Source organism: Budorcas taxicolor, chromosome 9, assembly GCF_023091745.1.
Source record: "Budorcas taxicolor isolate Tak-1 chromosome 9, Takin1.1, whole genome shotgun sequence".
Classification (NCBI taxonomy): Eukaryota; Metazoa; Chordata; class Mammalia; order Artiodactyla; family Bovidae; genus Budorcas; species Budorcas taxicolor.
The window spans coordinates 19418987-19431525 of NC_068918.1; the positions used below are offsets into that span (position 1 = coordinate 19418987).

At 35.7% G+C, this 12539-nt stretch overlaps 1 protein-coding gene across 32 annotated transcripts in view; it reads left to right on the forward strand.

The window, feature by feature from the left end:
* Positions 1-12539, forward strand: part of TRDN (triadin) — a 405761-nt gene that overhangs the window by 116670 nt on the left and 276552 nt on the right. For all 32 annotated transcript variants that reach the window (XM_052645523.1, XM_052645524.1, XM_052645525.1 and 29 more), the window contains exons 6-7: positions 2622-2675; positions 5703-5762. In XM_052645523.1, the coding sequence (XP_052501483.1) occupies positions 2622-2675; positions 5703-5762 (114 nt within the window). The remainder of the gene's footprint in view (positions 1-2621; positions 2676-5702; positions 5763-12539) is intronic.

Sequence of the window (12539 nt, forward strand, 5' to 3'; positions counted from 1 at the left end):
TCATATTAATTCTTCCATTTATGCCCATGTACACATCAATTGGAAAATCCTTTAGTGGAATGGACAACCAGCTGTCCAAGGTGGCTGAGGTCTGGTCCTTCACAGAAGCAGAGACACAGATTAGGTTGTCTCCTGGGGGTCTAGCTAACCAGGGTTCCAAAAGCAAAGCTTATCTCATGCAAACTTCCTTTCCCCTAGAGAAACTTTGAAAGAGGCTTTGTTCTTGCCAGGACTTTCTTTTGGTTTTCAGCTTAATTAATAGTGATCCAAAGAAACCAAAGCTATCTCTGGTCATGTGTGAGTGCTGATGTCCTTTCTTATTTTGTGAGATTTTTATATTGAACTTAGAAAACTCAAAGAATCATTGAATGTGAAAAGTAAAAACAATGTCTGGATGATCTTTGTTTCTTCTGTTTCTCACTGAGATTTAATTATTTAAGAATTTTTTTAATGTAAAAAATGTTAATGATTGGAAGCAAGCAGTGCATATTATATTTTTACAACATCACCAGTAAATAGAATTGTACTACATGATAAAAATAGCTCTCATAATATTTTAGAAATTTTCTCATTCAGGAATATCTAATAAGTCTATGTGACTGATACCACGTGATGCCTAGGATAAAAAAATAAAAATAGTAAGGCATAGCCTTTAAAGAGAGTTCACCTTCTTGGGATAAGTGCAGATGAAAGAACACTCTGCAGAGAAAGAGGCATTTGAGTCAGGGCTGAAAGGGTGCATGAAACAGAGGAAATACGGGTGTGAGAAATCTAGGTGATGGCACAGCAGGCAGAAATGCAAAGTTCCATATGTTTATGAAACTCCAAGCGTTTGTTATAGGTGGAATGTAAAGTTCAAAGGTAAATTCCTCATATGTAAGATTGGTTTGATAAGCAAATGTCAAGTTACTGGAATAATAAGATACTTTTATATTTTATATAGTACCTACCATGTGACAGATTATCATGCTAGGCAAGGAGGGAGATACTAACACTTTATCAGATCAACATATGATCAGATTTTCATGTTAGGGAGGCTACTCTGAGACTCAGAAAAATAAAAATCTAAGTGTTCAAGACACTATTCAGGATATTATTGTAATAATACTTATAATAATAATATACCCAAGAAGGATATCATAATCCATCTTTTGAAATGGTCTCTTTCCCTTTCTCCTTCCCACTCCCCTACTAGGTTAATTTCTTCTCATCATTCACATTCTTAAATCTCATTTCTACCAGCAGACCTTTCCCAAGCACACAGATTAGATTAGGTCTCATTTTAAACATTGATATGCTTCCCTGAATGTTTTCTTCACAGCAATTATTCTAACTGCAGTTAACTACCTTTGTAATTATTTGTTTAGCATCCATCATCCATTGTGACAAGGATAAAATCTGTCTTGACTAGCCAAGTCTTTAACACATAGCCAGTGCTCTTTCTGTGAAAGTGAAGGTCCCTCAGTCATGTCTGACTCTTTGCGACCCCATAGGTTGTATAGTCCATGGAAGTCTCCAGGACAGAATACTGGAGTGGGTAGCCTTTCTCTTCTCTAGGGGATCTTCCCAACCCAGGGATTGAACCCAGATCTCCCACATAGCAGGCAGATTCTTTACCAGCTGAGCTACCAGGGAATCCCTAGCATTATCCCTAACCCTAACCCAATTTCTATATTTTAGTGTAAATAAATGGTAGGTTGGGAATGTAATATTGGATAGAAGAAAATAAGAGGAATATTTAAATGTAGAATTGAAGAAACTTGGCAAATGAACAAAAATGAGAAAGAAAAGATAAATCCTGGATGAGTCCCAATGGGTTGGATAATTGGAGGTGTCATTAATAAGAGTTATGACTAAATTATAGGGGAAGATTATGACTTACATTTGAGCCCTGCTATATTAATTAATTGAATCATAGCTCATATTGAATTACATTTTGTTTCCTTTGAAACAGTTTGGTGTCATTCTAGTCTCACCTCAGTATAATTTCAAAAACTTTTAGTGTGGAAGTTTTCTGAAAAAGATTAACATATATTGCATATACTAGATTGAGTGTTCTTTGCTTCAGATTCAGATTATCTCTGTATTTTTGTCTTTATGTGTTTAGTATTTCTCCAGTATTGAGTTGGCCTTCTTTGGCATACAGCATAATACATTTTAGGGCTTCCCTTGTGGCTCAGCTGGTAAAGAATCCGCCTGCAATGCGGGAGACCTGGCTTCAATCCCTGCGTTGGGAAAAATACCCTGGAGAAGGGAAAGGCTACCCACTTCAGTATTCTGGCCTGGAGAATTCCATGGAGTCGCAAAGACTCAGACACACTGAGCAACATTCACATTTTAAAAAATTTTCCAATTCATTAAACTGAAGTTAAAGATTTGGAAAAGTTTAGGGATACTCTTTGCAATCAGACTAGTTTTGGTGTGAATTTGACCTTAGTTATGAAATAAAAATAGAAATTTAAAATATCTATAATTATCTTAACATTTAAACCTATGTAGAGCTTCATACTAGTTAAAGAAAAATATCCAAAGGCAATAGGTAATTTTTGACATCAAGGACTGCCATCCATCTCATGTTTTATTCCCTTTATTTAAATGAAAAATATTGTCTTTCTTTTCAGTTACACATAAAGAAAAAGACAAGGTAAAAGAAAAAGAAAAACCTGAAAAGAAAGGTATGGATTTATCCTTACTGCTGTTTTACTCACTGGCCTGTCACTGTTTGACCTTTTCTTCCTTCTGTTAGATTTTGGATGACCATGAATTTATTTTTTGAAATTATGATAATTTTCCTTAGAATTGAATGTAAAAAGAACAATTTCTGGGTTAAAGGAAATAAAATACTTAAGACTCTCTTGAAATCCATTACCAGTTTATTTTCTAGAAATGTATCAGTTTTTCCCCCTGAAGCTGCTTTTAGCCAATGAAGATATAATTTCAAAAAATACTTGCTAATTTGATAGGTTAAAAAGTATAGTTTATTACTTTACCTTGAATTCTGTGATTACGTATTAGACTGGACTTAAAATTTTTTTTTAGCTTTTATTTGTTTAGAATAAGCAATGTGCACTCACTGTTTAACATGTAAAGGTACTTTATGAAAGCATGCTCTTGCCTTGCTCCCACCCTCTGATCCTATTTCTCATCTACCCACACAAACATACAGTAAGCTACTTTTATGAGCATTTTTTCAAAACTTCATTTTGCTTTTATAAGACAATATATATTATTGTCTCTCCCTATTTTTACATATAATTTAGCATGTCCTATATTCTAGCTTTATAGTTTAATAATACATCCTAGATGTCTTTTCATATCAGTAAATAGATATTTCCTTCATTCTTTTAAAAATACTGCATAGTATTTAAATGGAGATATTTAAATATATATCTTAAGCTATATTAACTCTATCTTTTGATTACTTATTATTTGTAGATTGAAAGATTTAGATATGATTTTTAGTGATACACATTTATGTAACTCTTCACACTTACTTCCTGTTTCTCCTGATGATATGTGTGTGTGTCTAAATTGGCTATGTGTAACTGGCCTATTACATTTACAAATGCATTTCTCGGTGTCATAGTTAATGTAAGGGTTTCTGTCTGTGTGAATAGACATGTGTGAGTACATATGTGTGATAAGTGTGTGTATTTATATTCTTGAATTTTTATGTGGCTAGATATATTGATATTTTCTTTTGGTATTTCTACTTTTGAGTCTTCATATAAGGATTAATTCAATAATTAGTAATATCTCTCAGGTTTTAAAAATTAAGTTCATATTTAACTTTAATTCATCAAAAATCCATTTTAATATGATATAAAATTCTAATTTAAGTTTTTGCTTTTTTTTTTAAGTGGATCATCTCTAGGATATTTAGGCTAGATTTCAGCTGATTTTTGTATCTACAATACACATAGACTACTGAGCAATTTTATTTTGTAAAGCATTCTATTTAGCTAGAATTTACAATGCTTAGAAATCAGATCAGTTGAAACATGCTTCATTCTTCTCTATTCTAAACTCACATTTGAATATTTGAACTAAATAGTTGTTCTTTTATTAAGGTTTATTTTGTGATAATATCCATGAATTTCAATACAGTCATCTTCTCTGTTCTAGAAACAGGTGTCCATTTCCTACCAGCTATTGACTTACACAGAGTTATTGGCATCCGATTCTGTGTACTCTGACTAAAGGAGATAATCTTATATTTCTTGTCATTTTTCAACCTTTACAATGGCTAGATACTTTTCATTAAAATTAATTGAGAATTTGTTGCCACTAAATCATACATTTGAAGGAAACTTACCCAAATTGAGATGCTGAAACAGAACCATTGTGTCCTTTTATTTACTGTATACCAATTAAAGGAGTTTGCTCTTTATGAGACAGTTATTATGCTGTAGCCCAATAACCTCGAATGTTATTCTTCCTTCAGCTAATATTTTCTAAACTGTTACCCATAACCCCAAGTGGTAGTGGAGATGACCATGGGGCAGGCTTAGGGGCGGAAAGGCTGAAACCCTGAAGGTGAAGGCACCTGCTCTCTGGGTAACTCATAGCTGCTACGATCTCATGGACTTTGTCCTCTAAGCTTTCTATGAGGCTTGTATCATCTCTCAAAAATTCTGGGGAAACCGTTCATAGACTGTATTTTAAGAGAATAATTATTTAAATATATGTTTTAAGCACATCGTTTTCCTTTTATAATACAAGTAAAACTGATGGATATTAATACTCATAGGATGTAGTTAGAAAAATGAAAATAATTAGGGCTCCAGGTTTTATCCTAATAATTTGACTCTTTCCTTAACCTGGATATTTTAATTAAAATCTACTATTTTATCTCATTTTCTTTAATTTCTTTAACTTTCCTTATTAATCGTTAATAAATAGTATATACATATTGAAAAATGTATAGTGATTTGGATAACTATTAAACTGTACTGTTTAATACATTTGAAATATGGGAATAACCTTCACATGCTGTTGTACTTCTCTGAACTCATTTACTTAAGCCATTAAGAGACACAAGATTTTACTAGTCTATGTAAGGAAAATAGAAATCAATACAGTAAATTCATATTGTCATACTACTTTATTTGTTTTAATGTGGACCATTTTTAACCTCTTTATTGAATTTGTTACAATATTGCTTCTATTTGATGTTTTGGCTTTTTGACCATGTGACATGTGGGATTTTCACTCCCTGCCCAGAGATTGAACCCTCGCCCCCTGCATTGGAAGGCAAAGTCTTAACCACTAGACTGCCAGGGAAGTCAAGTCCTAAGACACACTATTCTTAAAGCTCTAATATTGATTTAATGATTTCTTTTAATTGTAAAGACAGAGCTTCCTCCTGATAAAATGATATATCTTTCCACAAATTCTTATAAAATTATTTTTTCTGTTTGTCTCTCCTGGAGACAATTCCAAAATACTGTTTAGAATGGTAACTTTAAGCAGAAGGATGAGACTACCTTTCAAATGCTTTCTAAGTCTTAATGCTAAGTCTTCGAAATTAACTTCTTTTATAGTTTTTATTAAATGGGTGATTTTTTAAAAATTCCTGGATTAGGTTCACTAATGTCATCAAACTAGCTTATGATTTTGGTGGCTATAAAAATGAGGTAAAGAAAAAGCTTAGTCTTGAAATCTGTTAAAAGTGTGTACTAATATAAAATTTTCTGCTTAAGCAACTCACAAGGAAAAAATTCAGAAAAAAGAAAAACCAGAAACAAAGACAGTGGCAAAAGGTAAGTTATACTTTCTGTTTTAAAAGCAATATATTTGGGGTAGCAGCTGGATGATTGTAAGCATTTAGCATTTCCTTTACAAAAAATTTGAATTTACATTTGAAATTTAATATCTAAAAGAATAATAAAAGTGAATACATAAAATAATAGAGCATTTCAAAATATGAGAAGAAATTGAAGAGCTTTCCTGTATGTGGCAGGCAGAATTTTGGCCCCTATGGCCTTCAGCCCTTGGTGTCATCTGCTTGGCTGTGTTACAGTATATGGCAAAAAGCAGTCTGCAAAAATAGTTAAGATAGATCTAAAATATGGAGGCTTTCCTGAATTATCCAGGTGAGCTCAGTGTAATCCCCATGAACTTTGAAAAACATAGAGAAGTGACAGAAAAGAAAGATTTTGGCCTGTGAAAAGTACTCACCCCCATTACTAGCTTGAAAATTGAGGGAGGCACATGAAAAGTATAAGAAGGGAATGAATCCTGCCAACATGTTGAGGAAGTGTGGAAGCCAGCCCTTCTTCAGAGCATGTAGCAATGCAGCCAATTGACAAGCTGATTTTAGCACTGTGGACCCTAAGCTGAAAACTTGTTTGAGCGACACTGTAACAAGACTTTTGAACTATGGAAACCAGGAGATAATAGATCCTGGTTGTTGGGTTAAGTAGCTAAATTTGCAGTAGTTCCTAGAACAATGGCAAACTAGTACAAACATACCTGATTTACAGTTTAATCAGTATTACACCTTGAGTTTAATTTTAGAACACTAAAATTAAGGATTTCTTTTTTCAAGAAGGATAATGCATCATCTTGATCAATATTTTAAGCGAGTTAAGGGCCTAAACTGTCTTGATAAAGAAACAGTTAGAATATGAATGTAATGCTATAAACTTTGGAAGATTACATTAACTATTTTTTATTCTAAATTTGTCAATTGTTTGTTTGATGTTAGAAAAATATAGATTCTGTATATTCAATATTATCTACTAAATTATAGATTATCTACGACACATAGTTTCTAAATATTCAGTCCTATCTACTAAATTCAATTTTCTTTCTCATATTTCATTTATATATATATATTAAAGTATAGCTGATATTACAATATTGTGTTAGTTTCAGATACATACCAAAGCAATTTGGTTATGTATATATGAATATTTTTCAAATTCTTTTCCATCATAGGTTATTATAAGATATTGAATATAGTTTCCTGTGCTATACTGTAAATCCTTGTTGATTATCTAGTTTTTACATAGGGGTATGTATCTATTAAACCTATACTCCTAATTTATCCCTCCCTACCTTCTCCTTTGGAAACCATAAGTTTGTTTTCTGTGTCTGTGATTCTGTTCTGTTTTGTAAACAAGTTCATTTGTATTATTTTTTAGATTCCTTATATAAATGGAATCATATATGTGTCTTTTTATAATTTTATTTTGAATACATTTGTATTTGTATTAAAATATAATTGATTTACATTAGTAAATTGATTTACAATATATTAAAATTTACAATATTTTATTGTATTCAGGTATACAACATGATTCAAAATTTTCATAGATTATATTCCATTTAAAGTTATTATAAAATATTGACTGTATTCCCCTGTTGTACCATATAGCCATGTAGCTTATTTATTTTATATTCATCTAGTCAGCTCTTTGGAGAAGGCAATGGCATCCCACTCCAGTACTCTTGCCTGGAAAATCCCATGAACGGAGGAGCCTGGTGGGCTGCAGTCCATGGGATCATTAAGAGTCAGACACAACTGAGCGACTTCACTTTCGCTTTTCACTTTCATGCATTGGAGAAGGAAATGGCAACCCACTCTGGTGTTCTTGCCTGGAGAATCCCAGGGATGGGGGTGCCTGGTGGGCTGCCGTCTATGGGGTCGCACAGAGTCAGACATGACTGAAGTGACTTAGCAGCAGCAGTAGCAGTCAGCTCTTAATTTCTTCTGGTGTGTTTTTCATTTCATTTCATTTCAGTTCAGTTCAGTTCAGTGGCTCAGTCGTGTCTGACTCTTTGCAACCACATGAATTGCAGCATGCCAGGCCTCCCTGTTCATCACCATCTCTTGGAGTTCACTCAGACTCACGTCCATCGAGTCCGTGATGCCATCCAGCCATCTCATCCTCAGTCATCCCCTTCTCCTCCTGCCCCCAATCCCTCCCAGCATCACAGTCTTTTCCAATGAGTCAACTCTTTGCATGAGGTGGCCAAAGTACTGGAGTTTCAGCTTTAGCATCATTTCTTCCAAAGAAAGCCCAGGACTGATCTCCTTCAGAATGGACTGGCTGATCTCCTTGCAGTCCAAGGGACTCTCAAGAGTCTTCTCCAACACCGCAGTTCAAAAGCATCAATTCTTCAGTGCTCAGCCTTCTTCACAGTCCAACTCTCACATCCATACATGACCACAGGAAAAACCATAGCCTTGACTAGATGGACCGTAGTTGATAAAGTAATGTCTCTGCTTTTGAATATACTATCTAGGTTGGTCATAACTTTTCTTCCAAGGAGTAAGCGTCTTTTAATTTCATGGTTAAAGTCACCATCTGCAGTGATTTCGGAGCCCCCCAAAATAAAATCTGACGCTGTTTCCACTGTTTCCCCATCTAGTTCCCATGAAGTGATGGGACCAGATGCCATGATCTTCATTTAATGAATGTTGAGCTTTAAGCCAACTTTTTCACTCTCCTCTTTCACTTTCATCAAGAGGCTCTTTAGTTCCTCTTCACTTTCTGCCATAAGGGTGGTGTCATCTGCATATCTGAGGTTATTGACATTTCTCCCGGCAATCTTGATTCCAGCTTGTGTTTCTTCCAGCCCAGCGTTTCTCATGATGTACTCTGCATAGAAGTTAAATAAGCAGGGTGACAAGATACAGCCTTGACGTACTCCTTTTCCTATTTGGAACCAGTCTGTTGTTCCATGTCCAGTTCTAACTGTTGCTTCCTGACCTGCACACAGGTTTCTCAAGAGGCAGGTCAGGTGGTCTGGTATTCCCATCTCTTTCAGAATTTTCCACAGTTTGTTGTGATCCACACAGTCAAAGGCTTTGGCAAAGTCAATAAAGCAGAAATAGATGTTTTTCTGGATCTCTCTTGCTTTTTCCATGATCCAGAGGATGTTGGCAATTGGATCTCTGGTTCCTGTGCCTTTTCTAAAACCAGCTTGAACATCAGGGAGTTCACGGTTCACGTATTGCTGAAGCCTGGCTTGGAGAATTTTGAGCATTACTTTACTAGCGTGTGAGATGAGTGCAATTGTGCAGTAGTTTGAGCATTCTTTGGCATTGCCTTTCTTTGGAATTGGAATGAAAACTGACCTTTTCTAGTCCTGTGGCCACTGCTGAGTTTTCCATTCTTAAGTCCTGTCTGTTTCTTTTTTAAATTTTGTAGTTTCTTTTTGAAATTATCGTGATGTTTGTCTATTCTTTTCACTAATTCAGTTAGCATTCTTATTACTAGTTCTTTGAACTCTTTTATCTGATACCATTTATCTCTGATTCATGTTGTTTTTTCAGAGTTTTTTGTTGTTCTTGTTCTTTCACTTAAAACAAATTCCTCTGTCTTCCATTTTTCTTAACCTCCTGTATGATACTATGTGATGCAGTGGGGGTGCCTCTGTGGTTTGCACATGCCACGTGGCTTTGGCGGGAGGGTGGATCTAGTGTGAGCGTGCGTCTCATTCTCCCGTGGTGTTCTGGCTGCTCTCACCATGGTAGGGTATGGGATTGGACCTGGAGGGTCTAGGCCCAGAGCCAGGCGTAAGCATGGCCTTCTTCTCTGTTCTGAGGCTCATACCTCCCTGTTGAGGACTGGATCCGGTCCCAGCTGCAGGAGAAGCCCTGATAATTGAAATGGAGCTGGTTCTGTTCCCGCTAAGTGTGTGCTTTCCTGACTCTGGGCATCGGCACCTTCAGCGCAGAGCAGAGCAGTGGTACAGCAAGAGGAGCTGGAGCGTGTGCTCAGTATGGTTCAGGGTGCAGGCTGGGGTGGTCCCAGCACCAGCCAAATTCTGGTCCACTTCCTCTCTGCTGTAAGTGCCAGGAATGACTGCTATCACCCCATTCAGATGAGCCAGCTCTGTCCTTTACAACTATGCAGTCTCCTCAGCTGTGGCAGCCTTTGCCCTGGTGTGGAGCTGCACCACAGAGCAAGCAAGGCTGGAGGGGTGTTTGGCTCAGGCTGGGCATGAGCTGCGGTGGTCACCGGACACTGTCTAGAATCAAAGGCAGTTCAATTTTTTTCCTCTGCCTTGTTTCAGGAAAAAGTGAGCCTGTGTGTGTTCTTCCCCAGCATAGTCTATGTTCCTCCAGCCCTGCTGTCAGTCCCACTGGTTTTCATATCAGCTAAGGGGACTCATACTCTTGATGTTGGACCCAGGACTGGGGTGGCCTATATATCTTTTGAACTGCTCACTTCCCAGAAGGGAATCTCCAAGCCTGTGTAATCCTGTTCCTCTTCTGTGTCCTCTCGTAAAGGTACAGGTCCAACCTAATTGCTTCTCTTCCTTCCCTACCTGGTTTTGTGTGTATTTTTTTCAGAGCTTTGGTTATAAAAAGCGTCTTTTTGCCAGTGTTCAGTTTGTTTTCAGTGAGCATTGCTCCACATATATATGTATTTTTTATGTGTTTGTGGGGGCAGGTGAGCTCTGTGTCCTCCTACTTAGCCATTTTATCTTATCTGCCCTTGTATTTTAAAATATAGGTTTTATGTGATCAATATATTTTAGAAATTTCAATCTAGTACTTTCAAGAAACTAAACATATGGATAAAAATTGGAACCTATTTTCAAAATTTAGTGTTTATCTACAAAATGTAAAGTAATTAGATATTTGAGGAAGATGTCTTTTTTACTAAATTTTTCCATGAGATAACCAAACATCATTTTTTGAAGATAACATGGATGAATTGAAACTTTAAGATAGTAAGGATGTTAGAGATTATCCCAATTAATTACCTAACTTAACAGATGAAGAAATTTACCTCTGGGAAGAGAAAACAATTTGGCCAGATCAAAAACTAGTATGTAATTGAACTAAGACAAAACCCCAAGTGAACTGAATATAAATGAAGTATTCTTTCCAAAGCTAATTAAATAAAGTTCTTCAAGCATCAATTATTTCTTCAACAAATATTTATTTAATACTGTACTAATTATTTCTTGAGGTGTAAAAATTACCACACAGACAGTCTGGACATGGTTTAGCTCAGTCTGTTGTTTTACAGGGTCTCACAAGTCTGTGATCAATGTGTTAGACAGGGCTGTGGTCCCATCTGAAGGCTCAGCTGGGGAAGAGTTATTTCCAAGTTCATTTAAATGACTCTTGGCATTTAAGTTCCTCAAGGCCCATTGAATTGAGAGAGTCTCTTTTTTTTGAGGGGGGGCGCTATTGGCAGGAGTCTCACCAATATTGCTGGAGTCATCAAATTCAGCAAGAGAAAGAGTCAGCTAGTAAGACAGAAATAGCAATCTGATGTAAACTAACCATGGGAACCACATACTATTGGTTGGCATCAAATTCCTAGGCCAGTCCTTATTCAAAGGATGAAGATTATACAAGTAGGCAAGTAGGAGTCTTTGGGAGCCATGGTAAGTCAACCTGGCCTACCAAAAATCAAAAATTCTTTAATAGGAGTATAAGTGAGAGAAAGTTAAAAGTTGGCATTTCCTTGATGAAAGAGAGTTGATATACGTTATTTCCTAACTCCAAAAGGGTATAGTTAGTATGTTTATTGCATAATATGATTTCCCTTCTTTGATTAAGATGTTTTGATTCCGGTACAGATTGCTAATGGGTATTCCAAAATTGGATCAAATATGCTGATGTCATTCTTTTGATTAGGCTATTTTGTTTTCCATTTGACAAAAGTAATAAATTAAATGTCTTCCTAAATTGAGCTGGGTGATTTGAACATGACAATACTTTTTGCTTCATTGTTCCTTAGACAGTGACAGTGAGGTTGCTCAGTCGTGTCCGACTCTTTGCGACCCCATGGACTATAGCCCACCAGGCTCCTCCATCCATGGAATTTTCCAGGCAAGAGTACTTGAGTGGGTTGCCATTTCCTTCTCCAGGGGATCTTCCCAACCCAGGGATCAAACCCAGGTCTCCCACATTGCAGGCAGACGCTTTACCATCTGAGCTACCAGGGAAGCAGTTGTCAATTAAATTATTTTTGAAAAAGATCAGGGAAAGTATTTTGAGCTAAAATTTAAGAATACCTGTCTAATTTGATAAAAAAATATATATAAATTGGGTGTTGCTTTACTTTTATGGCATTTTCTACATTATATCCACATCATTGTTGCATTCTCATCCATTTTTTATTTTTAATGTGAGGAAACATTACCTGTTTCAAAGATGAAGATCACTAAAAATGTCTAAAATAGAGAACATTTTGTTATTTTTATACTTTAAAAACCACTGATAAATGAATTTGTTTTAGATGTAGTCTTCTGTGTAAAAAAATGACCTGTGTTCATTTGTAAATTATAATGGCACTAAAACATAAATCTTAATTTCATGTGTCTAATTTCATAGTACAAAGCTAAAGTTAAATCAGCTGCTACCTACAAGAAGTGACCAGGTGTCATTTAAGGTAACCACAATAATAATTTCACACATATAAAAGTACAAACAAAAAGCTAGTTGGCAGATTTTCCAGGTTGTGGTCAAGTCCATTTCTAAACACATATTTTCATATGTAACCTATATGTCACTATGTTGTACACATGGTCTAAAGATAATTTACTGTTTTCTAAAACAAAAT